Source organism: Paralichthys olivaceus, chromosome 17, assembly GCF_024713975.1.
Source record: "Paralichthys olivaceus isolate ysfri-2021 chromosome 17, ASM2471397v2, whole genome shotgun sequence".
NCBI classification, from domain to species: domain Eukaryota; kingdom Metazoa; phylum Chordata; class Actinopteri; order Pleuronectiformes; family Paralichthyidae; genus Paralichthys; species Paralichthys olivaceus.
In genome coordinates, this window is record NC_091109.1 from 3,825,426 (window position 1) to 3,848,071 (window position 22,646).

Here is a 22,646-nt window from a genome sequence, read left to right on the forward strand (position 1 = left end):
TTTGATGATCACACAATAAAGACACATGTGAATTAAAAAACAAGTTTTACTCCAGTAGAATAAAAACTACTCCTCTTTCTACCAGGGCCTGATTATGCTTTTATGGGGACCAGGGCCCCCCTACAAGACAGGCCCTGTCTACAGGGGACACCATTATAAAGCCCAATTCATGCTCCTACCCTGTACCCTGACGCCAACGGGCTGCAGACGTCCGCAAGCGCTGTTATTGGTCCACTTGGTCCGACAGACTCGCCGCCATTTTTAAATTGTTGAAGGAGCGAAAGCGTAGGACGTTAAGCTGTGTCTCAATTCGGGGGCCGCATTTGTAGACCAGTTACTTTGCAGCAACGAGACTAGGCTTGAGTTAGTGCTCAACCAAACATTGCGTAAATAAAAACATTTTCCTCGTTAGCTTTGTTGCTAGGGCGGGACAAGCTGGTGATAGGATGGCTAATAGGAAGACCAGACCATCAAAACCAATTCTATACTTTATGAATTTAATGTTGGGCTGTTTTTAAGTGATGTGTTCAAATATTCCCACAAAACTGAACACAAAAAGCAGCAAATACTCTCACTGGTAAATGAAGTAAATGTTGGACATTTCAGCTCGAAATATAACTTCAAATTAATCAGCAATGAAAATAGTGAAAGCTTATGAATTTTCTGATGAACAGTTTCTGCTATAAATGCCATTAGAAAACCTGGAGCCTCCAGACTCCCAGAGGGGTCTGTGCCACAGGGCAGCTGCCCACTTTACCCGTTCGGCAATTCAGCCGAGGGCCTCTGGAGCCCGCCGCCATCGCTCACTCCTGAGCAGACTATGTGGAGAAGAAGTCGATACACTCATAACAAGGTGGGGGAAAGAATTGATCGTGACCTGAAGGAGGTCTCATTTATCACTTCACATCCAGGACTGAGCTGCAACATCAGTGTGGATGCAGTGGCTCAGGGAAGCTGTCAAACCGAGGGATTAAAATATGAACATACATAAATTATATAGCGGTGTCTAATGAATAAAGACAGTATGTAGAAAAGCTAAATGCAATCGCATGGTTAGGACTGTTTTTAATAGCTTTTCAATGAAAAAAGTCATGTTTTCTCATTTTAGACCTGAAAAGGTTAAATTATCTACTATATTGAAGGAAAAAAACAAAATATGTAGGAAATTACATTATTTTATGTAGGAATAAATATTTTTATTTCTTGCTTATTTTAAATTTGGAGCCATTACTTCAGTTTTTCCCAGCACTCTCTTTTGGTGTTAACCTGTGTGCTTGATGTTACTTTTCCACACTCCTGCGGTGGTATAATGGAATATTGTGATTCCACATTTGACTTGTACTGAATGCAGTCCATACAAAACAGGCCCGGGGAGCAACTGTATTCACCGACTGCTCCTCTGCTCTCGCAGATAAAGATGAGAGCGGCGCTGCAGCAATTCAACAGGATCTGAATCTGAACAGCTCCCACAAGGGAGAGAGAGACACTCGGGATCGCAGCAGTTTTTAAGCGAACACAAATATTATCAAGGAGGCAGCCACATTTTCAATTAGTCCTGCATATGATTAACTGATCAGGGAACTGAAATCATAGTCGTGAACTAATCAGATTCTTTCAAGAAACAAATACAGCTGATGCTTCAATAAGAAAACTGCAGTCACTGTTGTTTATAGGGTTTGACAGAAATATAATAAATACATGTAAATATGCCATGATCTATCTCACAGTTCACACACACACACATCCTTATTCGAAATTTACATTGACTTCCGTTTACAGGGACGGCCTCTGCCATTAGCTCAACCACTGTTCACATCTTAACACTAACCTAGGGCATCGGAAATGGTGTTGCCTGATCAGAAATGGTGGTTTGGTCCCCATGAGGTCCACTGGTCCCACAAGGTCGGTGTTTAAAATGAAGATTCTAAAGAGGTAACAAACATCAGTACAGGTTATTCTCCATGACTTCTGAAGACATCACGCTGATATTATCACTTCAAGACGAACCTCAACCGTGACTAGAATGGCACTCAGAAGAGTTTCCGCCCAGGCCCAGCAGTCACTTTAAATCCAGTCAAACTACTCATATTTTTTTGGTCAACAAGATCAAATCATTATTTCCTGGGACATTGATAAATATGTCAACTGGATCTGGCCACTGATCCGAATTTGTGCCAAATGTTGACAGGTTCTTTCTTGGCCCGTGTCTCATCCTTCCACCAAGTTTCAAGACAGTCGTTACAGCAGTTTTTGCATAATCCTGCTGACAATCATACAATCAATGAAAACATTGTGCCTGGGTGGAGGTAATTACCTCTTTCCTCTCGCTGACCTGAAAACTTCATCTTCACCTTAAGATCTAAGGATGTAAGCAGTAATGAGGACTTGATTTTTGACTCCATACAGGTGACAAATACCAACACACACAGATATGATTGTCGAGGTATACATTTTTTACATTTGAGGACATAAACTGACACGTGCACTATAATCTACGCAAAACAACACAAATAGTCCCAAGATGTGATGGAATTTATTAAGTATGAACATTCATGACTGTTTGAATAAAACTAAAGACAGTCACACTCAATTCTGAGTCGCTTTAACATTCATGTTACAGTAATTGAACGAATGGAACAAAGAAAAATTGCAGCTTCAAACTGCTACAGAAAGTTTGTTTAAAGAGAAACAATCCAGTCCTGTTGACCCTGAACTTAAAGGCAGAACCTCAACCAATAACCTCAGACCCCTCAGGCACAGAGGACCTGAGAGGGTGAGACACTTACATTTATACAGTGTAGAAAACCAAAAGTAGAGAAGTGATACACAAATGTACAATATAAAATATCAACAGCTTATTTCTCATATTATTTTACACTCAATATTTCTGATGTCAGTTGTTTTAGGATTTGTTCAAGCTTGTAAAGTGGTTTGTCTATTTACATTCAATAACATGACAAAGAAATGTCATCTCCACTTATTTAGGGAGTTTCTTCTGTACAACTCTTCCTCTTGTAGCTTTAGTTGCTTGTGTGTTGTTGTGCTCAGTGTCCAGACTTTGTGGTTCTGTTCCCCAAATAAGCTGCGGAGGCTCAGCTGTATCGACTGCTGCGACTGTGGCTTCTGCGCCTGGAAGAACTGCGACTGGAGGAGCGGTACGACCTGCAGAGGACAACATCACCGCCATTTAATATTCTAAACTCCTAGGCATGATGGGGATGTATTAATTTTTTAGGTAAAACACAAAGAGACTGGATCTGATGGTCCCACATTCCTACGGAAGACAGTGATTTGTGCACAAGACTGTTTGATCTAGTATTAAACTGCAAACATTCAGTGCAGGAAAGAGAAAAGGGTAAATCTAGCACCGAGACCCGTCATCTTGTTGACATGTGTCAGGGTTCACCAGGGAGCACAGTCTTACCGGGACCTGCGGTCTGAGCTCCTGTAGCTGTCACTTCGTCTGCGCCCTCGTCTCCTGCTCGCACTCCGACTCCGGCTGGAGTATCTGTCATAAGAGTCTGACCTGCATTAACATACAGCCGCACACAAAGACTAATATTATCTTGGGAATATCTATATCATGGTGTTTTACTCATACAGACATGAGGTATTTACTGAAACAGCTTCACAGTGATGAATTCAGGATTCTGCAAATTAAGACAATTCATAACATATACAATCTTTAATCCTAAAATACAGGATAAATAATATTGTATGCAATTGGGAATATTTCTTCAGAGTCGGGACATAGCTGAAGCTCACAGACCTGGATCTGCGATGGCGATTATACGAGCGACTTCTGGAGTGACTTCTACTGTACGTCCGACTGAGGGAGGAAGAGGAAACAGAAGGTGTGAAGCATACATACAGACCAGTCACAGGTTAATGATGATTACATACACAGGAATGTCTTGGGAAGGTTGTCTGCACATTTAAAAGTATTTTGACTCTTTTTAAAATGATATTGAACAAAATGAAGCTCCAGGGTTTCTTCTCTACATCCATTAGTTGTCACACCACATAATTAAAGGACGTACCTCCTGTAACTTCTGTATGTGCTGCTGCGGGAGCGCGACCGTCCTCTTCCACGTCTCCTCCGACTTCTGCTACGACTCCTAATAGAATCACAGTGTCAGAGAAGGAAAGGTCTGTATCGCAGACATTTGTCTTCTGGACTAAATGCTTCACATCCATCAAGTTTATTACTTCACAACTATCTTGATCTACATCCAAGAACACTCTCCATTTTTTAGAAAGATTTACTGATGTGCTCTTCATTTAATCAGAGTGCTGGTTTTGACTGACCTGGACGAGGAGCTGGAGCTGCGGGATCGACTCCTCGACCTGCTGGAGGAGTGCGTCCAACCCCTGGAGCGAGAGCGGTGACTGGAAGCGGAGCGGGACTTCCTGGAAGCAGACCTGGGTTTCTTCTGGGACCGCGTGCGGGATGTTCCCCTGGTTTTCCCCACGGATGGGGATCCTTCCTCGCTGGAGCTCTCCTGGTTCCTCGGTCTCTGGTTGAGCCGGGCCGTCTTACGAACTTCGTCAAACAGAGACCCCGGTCTGACCCGGCTTTTGCTTTTTATCTCCATTTTGACTCCTTGCGTGTTGGGATTCTGCTTCTCTTGACTTTGGAAGTTTTTTGCCACGACAGGTGGCACATTCATATTTTGTACAGCTGACATTCCTTTCAAAGGCCTCCATTTAAAATTAATCACAGTGCCAGCGGCTGCTTCATCCTGAAGTCCACCAGCTGTTGTTGTGGAAGTAACAGCAGACGTTTCTTTGCTTTGAGGTAAAGCTCTGTCTTTATTTGTCATATCTGACGACTGTGAGGTAGATTTTAGGGTTAAATCAGGGGTATTATCAAAACAATCATGTGTAACTGGTTCTAATTTTTCACCGTCGTGTTCTGGAGTACAAATGTCCATATCATCGAATGACTCCTGCTCTTTGATACAGGGTAAATAAGCACTATTGGCATTATTCCTATTGGATGACAGATGAGCAGTTTCAGTTTGTTTTGGGTTTTTATTACCACATTCTCTCGCCCTCTGTTGCCCTTTGTCCTCTTCCTTACTAGAGTTTTTGTTCAAGGAGGCAACATTTTGGTTCTCGTCATTCATTCTCTCTACACCAACTTTGCCAGATCTACTGGGACTGTGTTTCTCCTTCTTGGATTCATCTTCATCCTCCTCCTCTCCAAACTCTAACGGCGGCTGCCAGTGAAAAGTCTCTTTCAGCTTCTGATGTTTCCTCTTGGATCTCTTTCCTTTGTCCTTACTGTGATGGGAACCACTCTTGTTCTCACGTCTCCTCTTGCGTTTATGTTTGCGTTTGGATTTCTTCTTGCTCTTGTGCCGCCCCCGCTCTACGGCCTTCTCGGGACTTCCCACTGAAGAACTGGATCCAGCAGCGATCTTGTGCTCCAAAGCAATCGCCACCTCTGACGTCTTTCTGGTGGCGTCGTAGTCAGATTCTGAGCTTGCCTCCCCTTCCTCTTTTTCAGATATGGCTAAAGTCCTGGCTGCCACGTTTTCAGAATCGCTTTCTGAATTCCAACCAGTGAGCACAGATACCTTCTTGTCGAGAGACTCACTGGACGGAACCGATTGTTTCTGCTTTTTTGACAGAGCCATGCTGTTGCTTTGGCTCACTTTATCACTGTCGCTGTCCCACTCAGACCTGCTATTAAAGCTCTCAACTGGCACCGAGCTGCAGTGTTTTGTCTCTTGATCTTGCAAACTGCTTTTCTCCTTTATTTTCTCTAGAGAGCCACTTCTCCTTGAGACACTGACATCAGGACTGTGCTCACTGCCTGTCCTGTTCTCTGACCCTGAATGAGCATCTTGACTATTGGTGATGTAGTTATCTAGATTTTTTATCCTCCTCAAAGAGGTGTAGTACTCTTCCCATTCCTTGTCTAAGGAATTCTTCTTGTTGCTGTTTGCTTTCTGGGAGTTTTCGGAATCTGATTTGCTGTATGATGATGACCTGCTGTGATACTGATGAGGAGATCTGGACCTGCTCCGTGAGTGACTGTAAGATCGGCTGTAGGACTTGCTCCTGGAGGACCTGCTGCGTGAGCGCCCAGGAGATTTGTTTGCTTTGACGCTTTCTGTGTCTGGCAGAGACTTTGTCGTAACTGAGGTCTGAGGTTTCTCAGTAACATTAACCGTTTGTCCTGTGTGAGTATTGGTCACTATTTTAGCTTTAATTTCTTGAATATGGACGTAGGAGGGTTTCCAGGGCTTCTGACCAGGCTTCCAGCGAGAGGGAGGAGGACTGTCGCTCAGTGGGATCACAGGTACATTTTCAGGAGCCGGAACAGTTGGGACTCGGACGGCAGGTGCAACTTTGCTCTCAGGAAGCTTGTCAGTCACATGTATAACTGTATTTGATTTGGATTTGCTGGATTTCCTCTTTCTTGGCGATCTGGATGAACTCCTCTTTCGGGATGAAGACGGAGACCTGGATCTGTACCTGGATCTTGATCTCGACCTGGATCTCGAATAGGACGAAGATCTGGACAGGGATCGACTTCTAGATCTAGTGAGGCTTCTGGATCTTGAATAAGACCCCCTCCGAGATCTGGATTGACTGGATGTGTATGTTCTAGAGTAGGATCTCGAGTCTCTGGAGGACAGCGAGGACCGCTTCCTCTTCAGAACAGATAAGTGGCGTTTACTTGAGGTGGAACGAGTCGGAGAATGGGATCTTCTGGACTTTTTTCCTGGAGACGCTGACCTCTCCCCCTCTGACGGATAAGTCTCTTGAGATTTGTTCTTGGAACTCTTCTTCTTGCCATGTTTACGTTTTTTGGCCTTCTTCTTGTGTTTGGCTTTCTTCTTATCTTTCTTCTGCTGGTGGCGCAGGCTGGACCTCCCAGAGCTGCGGTCTGACGAGTGCTGTGCAGAGGCAGATCTGGACCAGGCAGAGTCACCTCTGTCATCCCATCTGCTTGAGGAATGTTCATTCAATCTGTTAAGTCAAAAGATGCATGAAGAAACATAAAAAAATATATATAAGTGACAAAGTTAAATATTAAGTCATACTTGTCTCCTTTGCTCCATCTCTCCACGCTGGGTGGTTGATAAACTTTTGTTCTCTTCATCTCTTCTTTCCAGTGTGGCGGAGTTTCACTGCTGCCACGTTCTTCCACCGATGCAGAGCGGGATTTAGATCTTGTGGGAGTGTGATATCTCTGCAGAAAAGGTCACATCTAGAATAACTGCGTTGTAGTTGTATGCCCCTGTGATTCAGGTACTATTATCATGAAAAATAATTTCACTGTGTAGATTTGAAAAGATTAATGAGGCATAAGTGTGGAAAAAACAAAACTGAAATGAAGATCAGCTCCCCAAGAAAAAAACTACATATAAGTAAAGTGATTCTTAGTCTAAGGTGATTATACATGAATGAAAACAAATCCTGAATATTATATTTCATTTCTGATGATAGATCTCCCTTAATGATTTTTCTTTTTTTTTTTGCTTCCTTTCCTCATTCGTCCTTTTTTAATGAATTTTTGGACCAATTGAGGGAATCTGAGTTCATGTTTGGAACTGCTGCTTTATACAATTCACTTCTGGTAATCCATTCTCAATTAGTTCAAATGGATAAGACACAGAAGGTAGCAGATACCGATAATTACAATTAACACAAATAGATTTTTTTCAGGACTTATTTCAGGTGAACTTACCATTGTTCCTCTGCCTTTAATTTTACGTCCAGACTTAGAGACTGCTGGTTTCTGTTCAGCTGAAAGAGACGATTCTTCTTTCTCGACTCTACAAATAACACATTTCAAACACCACCCGTTAAAATTTAAATTTGAACTATTTAAAAGAGTGAGACAACAAATATTGTTTAAATGAAGCCCAACTTAAAACTCACATCTCTGTTTTATCCTCCTGAGACGGCATGTCCCGTCGCAGCAGGAAGCGGTTCTCTGGCACTGGTGGGATTTCCTCTGGTCGGACAACGGGCTTCTCTCTCTTTCCACCGTGCTCTTTCTCTTCCTCTAATTCATTCTCTCCCTCCGGCATTTGTCTTTCCACAGAGCTGTGAGATCAACAACAACACCACAAAATGCAAAACATTATTTTATATTTTATCAGAACCAACACGTCTCTAATGTCTGGGATGTACAGCACAAAACGGTGGTGCTGTAAGTTAATTATTTAATGACCTTTGCTTGAGATGCAGAACATCAGTGTCCTTCTTCGATTCCTTCCTTCTCTTCTTTGACCGTTTACTCTTTGCACGTTTCTTATGTTTGCAATGTTTGTTTTTTTCATCAAATTCATCTTCAGATTCCACTGATGAGGAGAACTGAGAGGACGAATCATGGGAGTTGAGGGATGAGTCGGCAGAACGAGAAGTTCTTTTCCTGTGGCCTTCAAGTACTAAAGACAGAAATATAACATGTATGTTATTTCATCAACAATATACACCAGTAAAGAAGAAACATAAAGCAAAGTGGCAGGAGTCGTTTTCAGGGAGGTATGACTCTGCTCCAACAAAGGCTTTGTTGATTCTTCTCGGTATGTTGGAGGCTATGAAAGCAGGCCTGGCAGAGTCAGGTGGACAGATGCCAACTGAACTCCACAGAGATCACCTCACTGATCCCCCATTAAACAGAAGATCAGGTTACACGCCCTGTACTGAAGCCAGTGGGGGGAAAACGCTGGCATCCAAATGCCAACCTCTCACAGAACGAGCATAAAATATGACCCAGTTACAATCACAGGCGACACATGTTAGCTACCACACAAGACAAAAAAACAAGAGAAAAAAATAAATGAAAGCTTTGGATCAGATCACTGACAATGAATAACATCTTAGCTTTTGCATTAAGAACTTTCACAAACCATCGTATACATCAGAAATGACACTTTTATCAAACTGGCTGGAGAGATCTCATCCAGTAGTAGATGAAAATTTAATTCAACTTGATAAGTCTGGGGATTTTATGTACTTTTCTCAAGAACAAATCACATCAACGCATTAATCCTACTAACAACGACTGTGTCTGTGTATCGATGTATTTTATAAAATCTGGGTCATATATCTTTACTTTGATTCCCAAAAACTAAATAAAGCCACTAAAATGAGACCCCAGTTTTAATCATCGTCTAAAATAGCCCCCCAAAATTGTACGGTTGAGAAATGTTTGCTATAAACTACAAGATTAACCCGAAATTTGTGTTTGTATTTTTTATTCATGACTTCAGGAAGAAATGATGAGTTAAAGTCTACGCCAGAGACAGGACAGGGTGCTCAGAGAGTATTTAGACAAACACACATTCTTGGTTCTAGCCTTTTCATTAGATTTATTGAAGAGTCAGTTTTACCCCCAAAGAAAAAGATAAATAACTGAAGAGGTACCATCATTTGCAGACTTGGTGATCAGCTGACCACAGTCCACAACTCTCACGTCAGCGTAGGGTCTGCTCGCTGAATCAGTCTTCAGCCCCTCAATCTTCTTTATCACCTCGAAGCCGGAGATGACCAGACCAAAGACGACGTGGACTCTGCACAGACGCAAAACACATTTCTGTCCGTCAGAACTTTCCAGTGCCTTGATTATTATTTTATAAATGTTCCACTTCTTAATATCCTATATATATTAAGCTTTAAATATTATACATTGGTGCATTTCTTCTATTCTCTGTGTCTTCATCTCACAAGTTTGAAGTAACAGGGTTTAACTGGAATAACTAGAATTGCTGCCTTGTGGTTGTTTGCCTTCGCCAACCAGATGAGATAATACCTGTTTCTGGTTCGCCTCCTAATATATGTACAGAAGGATTTGAAGTAAATTCAAGACAAAAATAAATGTTCGGCCTTAACTGTTAACACAATTTTTAAAACTGTAATTGCAGAGAAAAATGCCAAAGTGACAGTAGATTTTACCCGTCGAGGTGCGGCGCCGTCTTGGTTGTGCTGTTAGTGGAAAATCCAGCGATCCAGGAGGATCAACCAATGGCAGAGCCAGGGTCATGAAAAAGGAGAAAAAAGAGGAAAGATTGAGAATAAACCATAAACGTCAACAAAGCGTGGGTGCTTCTGTACCATCTCAAAGATGGAGAATTTGTAAAACCACCCTTTGTTTGATAATAGTTGATTGCAAATCAATTTAAGTCATGTTTTCAATAAAAACAGCTACAAACAGGCAGGTTTACACTCAACAACTGAGTGTGGGAAATTAAAGGATAATCTGTGAACATTTCCTCCTTTATGCTTTTATTCATGGTGGAAATGTCCAACTTGTTTGGATGATAAAGGAACAACGTAAATCAACTTAAACCATGTGCGAATACTGTTTCAACATGTCAGAAATCAACACAGTGCTCTGCAGAATGTTTACAAACTAGTGAATGATAAATAGTCAGGAGAGAGAGAAACACAGCCTTGAAGACACATTACCTTGGAAGAGCAGGATGCTAGAGTTTCTGCAAATTTTACACAAAAATGGCAAGAGAAAAAATGTAACACATTTGTAGGTGAAAAAGAACGAATCCATGTTTCTCTGCACTTTGAAATCTAACTGCACACAGAGAGGGGATTGTTGACGTCACACTCAATGACAAATTCTACTCTACAGTTTCAAAACAGGAGGAGCAGAACGCAAAGCTGTATTACAAATGGCACTGAATTAAATGGTAAGTTGCAGAGAGAATTGCTTTACTGAACGTTACTCACATGAAAAACTGGGAACCATTTGTGTCCTTCCCGCGGTTGGCCATCGACAACAGGAATGCTCTGTCGTGTTTGAGAGTGAAGTTCTCGTCTGTTGGAAGCAGAGAAAGAAGGATGGAAGTCTCACTGTGCGTTCTCCAATTAGTGTCGACAGAAATATTCAGGGATTTAAATCAAAATCAATTTTATCCAGCAAACGTAATCATTGCCTCACCAACCAGTCCTCCCGCAAAGTGCTTTTTTATTACTTTAACAATCTACAAATCACTTACATTTTACATTATTCTGACTATGTTTGAAAAAACACCCCATTGGCTGTCATTCAAATCAACATGTTACAGGAAGCAAACTGTTCCAATCGAAGGTCTGCTTAAAAAAGATTATCCATCCATTGCCTTTCTTCTTAAGCTCACACCATAGTGGCTTGATTTGCTTTTTTAATCTTTCGAGAAATTCTCTCAAAAGACAGTTTAGATTTAAGTAAATCTTAAAGGCAGGAGAGAAGATGAGGGAAAACAATGTACATACAAATGTCTGACTGTAAAATAACCTATTGTGTTTTCATATTTAAACTAAGTATGTTTTTATCATCAGACTTTGTTTTTAAAGTGCACCTCTTGTCTTATAATGTCTGTCCATAGGACCTAAAAGTACCGTAATAATTAATGCACTACATATCGTTAAGTGATTTACCTGAAATATTATTTGTGCCATCTATACATTTTCTGCATATATGAAAGTTGTTTAAATTTTTAAAACTGAAAAAACAAATCATTTCGATGCATACATCCTTACTTTATCCTTATATCACTATATATGTGATAACAGGCATGTTGAGGGCACTGCAGCTATACATATCACATTATGTAAGTCATTCGAGGGTGGCTGTGTGAAAGGCAAATACTTTAGTACAAATTTTGCATCTGTGCAAACATTCGCAGATTTTTTTTTTCCCAGTAACTGAGGACGTTGGTGGGGACAATGTTGACATGGTGTTTACTGAGCTGTGTACATCTCTTACCTTCTCATTTTGCAAAAGACCACTCTATAAATAAAAGAATATGTTGAAAATTTTAGGCAGGAAGATTGTAGCTTGGAAAGAAAGAGAATGCCTACTCTCCATGCTGATCTGATAAAGCCCACTACTGTAACTAGATAGAAGACAGGACTATACAATGTAGAGGTGAAGGTCAACAGAGTCATACATAAGAAAATACACAAGAAACCTGTTCACAATAGGCACATGCAACGTTATGCTCAGTAGTAAAGTAGTTAAGTATTTAGATAGACAATTATAAGCCATCAACAATGTGAACAGCTCATAACTTCATACTCTACTTACCTTCAAAGTAGCCACCATATATGGACTCTCCTCCTCTTCCATTTCCTGCAGAGGGTACAACAATTAAAACGTGTTGTATTTGAGTCAGATGATATGTGCACACTAGGTAAGTTATTACATAATAAAGGTGTCTCATACAAAATCTGAGGTGTTTTAACACAAAAAAAACACTCTGACTTTCTGGTGTGTAAAACCTTTGTAGTAATTGTTATCTACATGACTCTCTCCCATAAACACTTTTTCACTTGCTACACTTAGTTATTTGCTGCTCTAAAAACAGTGCTTGCCATTGGCAGTATAGCGCAATATTGTTTTGGAGCAGTGAAGAACAGATTTCAGGGGAAATAAAACTGCAGTTTTATCTGAGTGAGACGTAAATACCCTAAAGACCTGGTTTTGGATCGGTACATAGATTTATGTACTCGTCGATGCCCGACCAGGCATTTCCGAACATTTCTAATTAACTTTATTTTGTTGATTTGTTTAAACACACATTTTCAAAGTAAATTAAGTCGCACATCAGAAGTTATTACCTTCGGTGAAGTCGCCTCCCTGGATCATGAAGTTCTTTACAACTCTGTGAAATGTGGAGCCTTTGTAGCAAAGCTTTTTCCCTGTGAGTTTGCCAATTCCCCTTTCACCTGCAATTAGATGCATGTTAACTGAGCTCTCAAAAAGACAACAGGAAGCATAGAAAACAGGCGTGCTGCTGCACACTGTGTGTGAACCAGAAGCCTTGAGGTGTGAAGAAATGTTGATCTTGAATGTTGTTGCATGCTGTTATTCTACAAGGGACTGAAACCACAGCTGGTTAAAGGGTGTGATGCTTTTGTTCAGGCATCTTGTTGTTAATACTCCAGTGCAGGATTCATTAAGAAATCTTCCATTGGACTGAAACTGTCTGGGGAAAGAACAGTGGCCCAAAGCTGTTACCCCAGGGATTACTCTTTCCTCTGGGGTGAAAGGAGAGGGGAAAGCAGAGATTTCATTAGATGTGATGATGTCTTTAAGGTTGGTTTCAGGAGACAGAGGACTGGCTGTTCAAACAGGCAGCTAGGGTTGCTAATCTTTTAGTATTCTGCTTCACCGGCTTCAGGTTTTTTCTAAGGGTTTGGTTTCTTACAGAGATAGCTTATCCCCTCCTAAAAGGACACATTAGAGATTCTGAGAAAGCCACAACCGCAATCTACCCAGCTGACTCACGTTTATTGTATGTATGTTGTGAAATGGAGTCTGGGTGTGTTTGATATGTTCACCAGGCAGGAGGAAAAATGAGCGAGAGCATCGATCTGCCGTCAGATTTATGGCTATCTCTAGGCAGACCACCACCACAGGTACAGTACACTGTGTTCTGCTCAGTGGGACAGACCACGACCTCTCTATCCATCCAGTGACTCCATCTGTCACTGTAACGTTTACAGTGCAGCCATACCTCTTTTCCACATGGTATTAAATGACCAAAGAGGGGTGTGAAGCCTTTTACCGTGTTTTTTTTGGTCCACTTTCCATTCCCCTGCTACTTACAGGAATAATTTTGTACAACACAGAGGAAGGATTATACAAAAAGAGAAGTGAAATGTGACAGAGAACAGACCAGATTCAAACCAAGAAATGTATTGTTGTGTAGAATGTACACAGGCAGCCAGTGTACCCAGAGGGTCTTTGGTTATATGGAAGAGGAGCAGTCAGTTGTATAGAAACTTTCTGAAACAAACATTATGAAAAGCACTGAATGCTGAAAAAGATTTTTTCAACATTCAGCAAATTTGAGTAAAACATTCACTTGACTTAAAATACTCACCAGTGCACAAACTGAGAAAGTTTTTGCTTGTCTTGGGACAAACGTCCAAAAAAAGTTGAAAGACTATGCGCCCAACTGGAAAACAGAAATGAAAAAAGTTAGCAAAAGAATGAGTCCTTCATTTATTTACAAAGACAACTTCAATATTAACTGTGTTACAAAAAACTATTCACAAAAAGTCAACAATGGAGGAAATTCATGGCAAAGGCATACAATTAAGAATTACAATTTAATAGCCCTTAAGTTACTGTGCTGTGCACTTTTAATTGGCTTCTGACCCAAAACAACAAGGATCCCGTGGTGAAGCTCAGACATTATAGAAACTTTTCCATAGCTAGAAGCAAATCTAGACTTTATTACGACCATTCAGCACAAACACGATTAGTCACAATAAACCAGTCAATAGTCCATTGTACTAGTTTTAGTTCCACTTGTATTTTGTACAAAAATATGAATCAATAGCTCTGAGTCTAAGACGAAAAGTAAATACACAAAGTTTAAAAAAATTTTATTCATGGTGTCAATTCAAAGTAATCATCTACCAAAATGAGGCCAGGATGTTTATATGACTAACTAATCCTCAAAACTGAATTTAAAATTCTCCTACCTGGCTCCCGGTTGAGCTCCACATCAAAGTAACACTGAGGGCAATCTTTCACCCCCATTGTGATCAAAGTCCAAGTGACCTAAAATGTGGGAAGAGTACAAAAGAAATAAAAAGCTGTGCAGGAAAAATAACAATGCCGTCTTCTTTTAAAAAAGCAGAAAGAGCCCCATTCAGGATCCCCATTCATCAGCCATGAAAGTACAGCATGCTGAGAACAGTGTGTTTGAAAACAATGTAGAGAGACTAAGGGACAGAGAGAGGGAGGACAGAAATAGGAGGAGAGAGAAACGTGGGAGGGGAGAAGGAGAGAGACATCTGTGAGGAAACGTGGTGATGGAAATCCAAGCAGAGCTCAGCCTCCACACTGTAAATTTTAATGCTGTTTCCATTGAGGAACTGGGAATCACTGTGTGACAGCTTACAGACTGTGAAATGTCCTCAACTAGAGCCACTGAGGCCAGGGGCTGTATGACTCTGGAAATGGAAGGAAACTGAACAGAGGTGAAGATTTTCCTTAATGACAGCAATGCACCCTGAGTCATGTTTATGAACAGCTGAGGCTTGTAACCCACACTTTCCAAATTTTCATGTTTAATCTCCTGTAATTTCCAAGGCGTGTCACAGGCTGTCGCATTGAATTAGTTTGATTTTAACTATGTGGACAAATAGTCACCGCAATGATGTAATTGTTGCTTGATAATATTACACGTCAAAATATTTACCCTCTCCAGATGATGAGGAAATCAAGGCACCGGTTTGTGCACAAAAACGTTAACATCCTTAATCACAATTTCAACACATGGAAACATTTGTCCTGTCAACAGTTTGTGTAGGGAGGCAACACAAGCTGACTGGGGAACATTTTGCTTACGCTGTAGTCTTGACAAGTGGAATATGGAGAAGGCATTACTGAGCTCAACTTCATTTCTGGCCCCTGAGAGCAGTAAACAACCACTGACACCGACAGTTTTCACTAGATCAAAACTTGTGTCAAACACTTAGTAGTGCAACACATAAGAGGACTAATTGAAGAGTATGAGACAAACATTACTGCAACCTAATTTGGCAACAGTTGCCTCCTTGAATTTGCTGTGGAACAACGCTCTTATTGAGAAGAATGATTTATTTGCAGTCTGTGCCTTCCTGTTTGTACAACAGAGGGCCTTCAGAATAATGTGCAAGGACAAAAGTGCTGAAGGACAAGTGCAGCTTGGATGCATGAGTTCATTTTATTATCTTGAGTGTGATATAAAAGCAACTTGAAACTTTTACCATGTGCCCAATCAACATCTGCATTTCACACGTGAGAAGTGACACACTTCTTTACATCAGTTCATTTGACAGCTGCTGAGCGGTGGATCCTCAACATACAACATGGACTGAGATGTCAATGAAAGAAGAAAAGGAGCAGTGAAAGTGAAACAGACTGAAGACACAAATAAAGCCCCATCAGCTCAGCTAACCATCATTCAACACAAAGACAGGAATGCATTGTATTTATAGCCAAAACCATATCGAGTTACAAAGCGGGACAGTGTTTAATGTGCTGGGTTTGGCATTTTCAGCTTGTAAAACTTTACTGTGAACTTCACAAAGAACTGTACACGGTCATTTGAGCCGAATGTCTGACAGGCCATAAAACCCACACCGGCTAAAAACAAAACCCTGATGGATTCTTTAAGAGTCATCGGAATATAAACGTAAAGAGCCATAAACATTGTTCACTCGCACGAATTGCTGTGAACCCGAGGATGTCCACATTAAGGGTTTGCATAGCATCGGCTAAAGTGGCTGACGGACAGTGAGACACGTTTGACTGGAGATAAAACAATGGTACTATGAAATCAAGCCGTGCTGAGAGCCAAACATCACCTAGCTACACAGCTAACAACAGCTCGCGACGGCTAACAACTGCGCTTCCATCATGGTTGAGCTAACAGCTAGCTATTAGCTTAGCAGGCGTCCCTTAGATTTCTCTATTAGCTGCGGAGGCTAATTAAAGTTACCATGATACTCACACTACAGCTACTGTGCAGAAGTAAATTAAATAACAAACCTCTGTGCAGCAGCTAGCCGGACAGTTAGCTAGTCACTGACGGTCCGGGAAGTAGCATGAGCTAACTCCACTGTGGTACGACTGTTTGTCGCGTGTTAGCTTCTGTCCCTCATGAGCTCCCGTAGAGGATTTGTTGTCGTTTGTTGTGACCAGGAAGGAAATAGCACGTTAGCTCGTTTGCTATTGTATTTTTGTTATTTAAATTCCATACCCGGTTCTTCAGTTTCTCAGTATTAATCGCAGTTAATATAAAGTATAAGTTTGAAGTTGTGGCTGACTTCCTGCTGTCGGAGTATTTTTTTGGGGTATGATGCTAGTTAGCTAAGCTATAGTAGCTAAGTAACAAGGTGCAGCATGAAAGCCATGATAATGAGGTAAGGTGTAACAGAGAAGGACTTTTTATTATAGTATTTAACTCTTGCTGTCACATTACACATTTCCAAGTGGGATTCAAACCTCAGACAACCTTGTTTTCAAACCTGCGCAGTTTCAATTATACACTTTGTAATGTTAAAAGTAGTTTGGTCCATAACAGTAGTGCTAACCATACTTATCTCCATGATTTACCTCTGAGGAAACTTTAATTAAATGTAATTATTGGTTCTGCTGAGGTGTAATTACACTGGTCGTTAGCACACAGGGGTTTGTGGTATTTAATCTGATATCTAGATCTAATGCAAGATGAATAATCTGTCACAGAATAACGCGATGTACCTAAACAACACAGCAAGACTCTAAAATGTAAAACTCGTGATGAACGGCTTTCAATTATATGAAGACAGGTTGTATTTGAGGGCTGCTCTATTGCACTGTAATAGTTTTAATCAAGTGTACCTAATAAAATGGCATGTTGAAGTGTATAATTATTTCTTGTCTGTAACAATAGTAATAATAATATTGTATGTGTATAATGCTTTCAAGCATTATTGTAAGTATTTTGCGTGATAAGGCTCTGTAGCTTCAGGTTCAGTGCTTATGCAACTTACCGATGATTCATTAGTTATTTAATCAATCAAAAGTTATTGATGAGAAACAAAGAGCAGATATATTGTCTTTTGAGACAGTAAATGTCCTCTCTGTGGCTGACAGACTGCTGTTTAGGTAAAACAAGACATTTGAAGATGTTGGTTTGACCTTCAGGATTTGTTAAGAAAATGATGATTGAAGTTAATTTCTGAAAATGTAGTTACAACCCTAATTTAATAATCCTTATGATCTGATCTTCCTCCCATGCAGGCATTGTGTTCTTCATGGACCCAGTGGATCATGTCTCTGATCCTGTTCGCCTTCGTGGTTCGTGTCAGGGATGGACTCCCCCTGTCGGCCTCCACAGACTTTGAACACAACCGAGAGCTCCAGGAGAGGAAGCAGCAGCTCAGGACCATCAGCAAAGTGCTGGGACGCTTCCCTGACAGAGGCTCCGTCAAGGGCCAGGAGCTCAACATATTGTAAGAACTGAGAAATCAAAGACACTGTTATGTACATCTTAAACCCGAAGACGGACAGAATGTCTGTTTGATCGCAGGGGTGTCCATGCAACGCTGTGTCAGGCTGTTTGTTTACTTAACACCTTCTCTCCTCTCAACTGTTCAGCTTCATCTCTTCAGAGGGTGTATCCTACATGACTGTGTGCCACTGCAGCCTCCCTGTTGCTAAGGCCTTCTGCTTCCTGGAAGATCTGCGCTGGGAGTTCACAGCATGCTTCAAAAGCACTGTTGTTGCCTTGGCAGCCAGGCCATATCCATTTTTGGAATTTGGTGAGCAGAAAGAGACACTGTTACATAGATGTACTGTTGATTTCATGGGATTTTGTGTGATGTGTTGTCTTCTTTAAATTCTAATGAAATAAGTTGGTTTACACAAATCTGGTGTCTCTGCTGCCAATCCGTAGACGGCACCATTCAGAAGCTGAAGCAGCAGTACAACCAGAGTGGTGGTCCAGCCCTCGAGGTGACGCTGGCAGAAGTCCAGGAGGATTTGAGGATCCATCCACTACAAGTAATTAACTTGGATGAGGTGGAGCTCACCAACGGCATCGCAAATGGGCATATGGAGCAAGGACCTGGATCTGGTAAGACTTGTAAAATTAGCAATACTGTAAAACTCTCAAAGTCTACAACAGAACTGTAACATGGTTTTATAAGTAGATTTTTCATCATGTTCAAGTAATTCACAAATGATGAACATTTCTCAAAAACATGTTTTTTATGGTACACTATTCTCTTCCTTTCATGAAACAGGTCAGAATGTGAGACTCCAACCAGTGACAGCTCCAGGCATCCTGTCTCTGGTCCTGAACATCGTGTGTGCGTCGTTGAACGTAATTCGTGGTGTGCACCTCATCGAGTACACGTTCCAGGTAATAGTCAAGATAAACTACTGAATTTGCAGCATGTTGATTATATTTTATTTGTACAAAAACTATATATAAATTGTATTCATGCATAAGCTGTTATAAACCACAGATATTGTTTTCACTGGTGATGGTTTGCGCAACACTGCACAGATTATTGACACAAATGTTTCTTAGTATAACATTTCTAACAACATTTTTACCCTAATGCTAAATCACCACTTTTCCTTTACGCAGGATGACTATGAAGGTGTATGGAATGTTGTGGCATTTCTTTTGGCGTTTGTCTGCTGTGTGTTTCAGGTAAATCTGTTTTCTAAATACTTTTTCCTAACCATCATCACACTGTGTCCCTGCGATCATCGAGACATTAAGCTTGTGAATAAACTCCCTGTTTCTTCAGTGCCACCTCTACCTGTTCCATTCATCCCTGAAGAAACTGAAGTCCTTCACTCTGTTGAGCGTGGTCGTCCTATGCAACTTGTACCTGCTCGGCCTGAGGAACATATGGCAGATGATCTTTCACATTTCAGTCGCTTCGCTGGCCACTGTCCTCACCCTCACCCGCAAAGTCCAGGACAGAACCAATGACTGTGGGGTGTGAGGAGCTCAGGATACTTAACAGTGTGTTGCACCTCATCCAGCTATTTGTGTCTCCAGGTTACAGCACAGGTGAGAACAACATGGATGAAAATGTGTTGATCCAGTTTTGGTGATGCCCTGCCCTTTAACAAAAACCTTCACAAACTTTGTGTCGTCATAGAAAATGACTTGTGTACTTGCACTTTGTGTGAACTGTTTTACTACACTGCACCAAACAGACACTGAAATGCAGTTTTTTTTCTGGTTTCTTACAAATATCTGGTTAACCTTAAAGTAGCTCTGTAAAATGAAGGAAAAAGGAGACTGGAAACTTCAGGAACAAAAAGGTGGATCAATCTCCGTCAGACCCGTCCTGTTCAAAATGTTTGGGAAGAAGATGCAGGAGTTTACTTTTTTTATTTGTTGACCAAAGTTTTCTCACAGAAACAATAGTTGTTGTTGAAGCTGGTTATACTTCTGATTTTAAAATAAGAGCTCAGTATTATTTGTGCAACCAGGGGTCATTGATTATCTTTGTAATAATCAGTTTACAATGCTAAGTGGCGGTTCTTGATTGTAACATTTGATTTAATTTTACTTGAAAAATAGGCAATTAGAAAGATAATTAAAAACTCAATTTGGCATTGAGATATTTAAACTATTTAGTTTGATTAAAAAGTAGAGAAATCTAAGTAAAGTTAATGCAGCTGTTTTTTATTTTTTTAATTATTTGCTCGATAGGCCTCAAAAATGGCCCAAATTGAAAGATGTAAATGTTTCTGCCTTATACTGTGCGAATATATATTTGATTGTTTCTGTTTATTTAATTTCATCATCAGATAAAGAGACTCACCGTTAAGTGCTCAGCAAGTTCAGATGTAATGGCTCCACTGATAATGACATCAGTACTGAGACATATCTTTTACTCACATACTACATTTAACACAGTTTTGTTATTTTATCACTAAATCTCCAATTGAAACTTCTTGTACAGTTAAAGAAAATGTAAATGTTTTACTTTCACCTTATTCTACTGATCCATACATTGTTAAAATGTAAACTGCGGGTAAAATATGAAAGAACTGATTAGAAGGGTAAATGTTGGAAAAATAAATGACTGCACTATAAGGTTACTTTCTTTGAGGGGGCAGTTAGCTAAATGATTTTGATTCTCTGATTTCAGTTTATTTGATTTCTTTTTTCTTTTTTTTCCTGTTTTCTCTTTATTTGTGATAAACTTAGAAATCATATGATTCCAGTTTTAGATTTCAACATAGAACACTTCATTGTAGCGCTGCTTAATAAGTACAAGTCTCCTTGAGGGTAATTTTCAGTATTTATCTTTTCAGTTATTCTGTTTTTAATTGCTGAAATGTTGCACTGGTGGCAGTTAAGCAAAGGGAATTCAATTGTTAGTTGATAGTGTTAGTTTTGTGGCTGCTATAGAACTTTAGAAGCTTTGCCTTTTTATCGAATTGTGCTATTATTTCATCAGGAAAGAGGGACAGCGTTTTAATGTCAGGTGTGAACAGACGAACGTAGTGCACTTGTGATGGGACCTTTTTTAGTGGATGTTAATAGCAGGTCTGAACGGGGCCTTTATCTCGTCCCACAAGCCAAATGTCCTTCACTATTAAGTACAAGTTGTTCAGAGAAGCAATTTCTGCTTGTAGTTTACAAAGGTTAGAAAGAGTGAGTGTTTTCAGTGGAAGTATAAAGACTAGTGCAGCTGAAGATCACAATTCTTTTTCTTAATGAGGTCCAGAACTATGGTTTTCTTTGACTGGGTTGAAATAAACTTTGTGATTGCTGATTTTTAAATGTTCAAAACACAGTATACAAGTCAAAGTACTCCTGATGCTGCATGTTTTTTTCTGTGATGTAATACTTTTGATACGAACTCACCATTTTCACTCCGACTAAAGTGCATATTTACACCATTTTAAATTCACTGTTGACCAAATGTAATGTAAGAAAAATGTGTTTTAGAGAACCAAATAATGTGGAGGATATTTTAATACTCATAAAGAACATGAAGGATACCAATGTTTAATATGAGGGTATTTAAACCTACAGTAGAAATGTATTGTTCAGGTGAAACATGTGGCAGCCATCTTTTTTTTATTCTCATCAAAAGTCTTCACAGAAAACAGTTTGTAAATTTGATAATCATTAAAGTTCAGAGAGGGATCCTGAAGTAGGATGTGTCAGTCTCCAGGACAGTTTGTCTTGTTCAATACAAAACCCTGAAACGTGATTTTATATTTAATTAGACTCACGCGAGGTCGATGCAGTTGTGTTTGTGTGTGCAGCCTGTTTATAATGATGAGAAGTTACAGGGATATTGTCGTTCATTGTAACTGCCAAATACACTGGTGATTATGGGGCTTTATTTTTTTCCTGCAATGGTAAAACTGACATTTCATTAATAAACAGTGTCTTTTTTTCCATATGTTGAATTTTTATTTGCATAAAAACAACAAAATCATTAAAAGAAATATTGTAATTCCTACTCTAGTGCCCAGATCATTTCTCTTTAGATTTAATTTAACTTTCAAAGCTTGAATCTGCATTACAAAGAGAATAGAGGAAATAACATCATCAAATAAAAGCAAACCTGAGCACCTCATACAAATTCACTGCTGTAGTTTGTTGATGTCACAGCAGATGGCGCTCTTTCACTACTTAGCTTGATATTCGTTTTCCTTTATTTTGCTGACAACAGATTTGAATACTTGTCCTGTTTTATTAGTTATTATTATTATTAGTGTAACGGGATCTTAAAGTTGATAACAGTTATTAGTTAATGACTAATTTCTCTCCAATGAAACCTCAGTGCTGTGTAGCCTCAGAAAAACCACCTGATACATTCTTTTTTAATTTACAAGTTGGGTCTGATGGAAAAGGCCCTAAAGGGAATAAAAAGCACAGAATACTAAATTGTTTTATTAAGTATGGAAGAATGAAATCTCAACCCTGATTTCTATAAATCACATTATGGTTTAAACAGTTAAAGCAGTGATTTTTATACATCATCAACACTTAAGATCAACCGTAAGTCTCCATTTAAAGCCCAGACAGACGTCTATGTCCTCATTTGACAAGTTACATAAGATGATCGACAGATATTTCAGTATTTTAGAGATATAATTATACGATTATTAAAAAATACTGGTGATATTTTAAGACAAACCTTCA

General features: G+C 39.9%; 2 protein-coding genes across 7 annotated transcripts; one reads left to right on the forward strand and one right to left on the reverse strand.

The window, feature by feature from the left end:
* Positions 1-2,514: 2,514 nt before the first annotated feature.
* On the reverse strand, positions 2,515-16,652 carry nktr (natural killer cell triggering receptor). 6 transcript variants are annotated; one of them, XM_020084203.2, is made up of 17 exons: positions 16,514-16,652; positions 14,458-14,536; positions 13,851-13,925; positions 12,583-12,690; positions 12,050-12,094; positions 10,711-10,798; positions 9,922-9,951; positions 9,394-9,539; positions 8,195-8,411; positions 7,900-8,067; positions 7,706-7,793; positions 7,059-7,207; positions 4,309-6,960; positions 4,041-4,118; positions 3,770-3,829; positions 3,425-3,526; positions 2,515-3,162 (listed from the first exon to the last, which is right to left on the reverse strand). In XM_020084203.2, the coding sequence occupies exons 2-17, from the start codon at positions 14,513-14,515 to the stop codon at positions 3,093-3,095; spliced, it is 4,134 nt and encodes a 1,377-aa protein (XP_019939762.2). In that variant the 5' UTR covers positions 14,516-14,536; positions 16,514-16,652; the 3' UTR covers positions 2,515-3,092. The 6 variants fall into 6 exon arrangements, with proteins under 6 accessions (XP_019939762.2, XP_019939761.2, XP_019939760.2 ...); XM_020084202.2 differs by having other exon boundaries at positions 4,309-6,963; XM_020084201.2 differs by having other exon boundaries at positions 4,309-6,984.
* On the forward strand, positions 16,618-21,898 carry sec22c (SEC22 homolog C, vesicle trafficking protein). Its single transcript, XM_020084206.2, has 7 exons — positions 16,618-16,887; positions 17,750-17,961; positions 18,107-18,270; positions 18,405-18,584; positions 18,754-18,872; positions 19,104-19,169; positions 19,270-21,898. The coding sequence occupies exons 2-7, from the start codon at positions 17,780-17,782 to the stop codon at positions 19,468-19,470; spliced, it is 912 nt and encodes a 303-aa protein (XP_019939765.1). The 5' UTR covers positions 16,618-16,887; positions 17,750-17,779; the 3' UTR covers positions 19,471-21,898.
* The last annotated feature ends 748 nt before the right edge of the window (positions 21,899-22,646 follow it).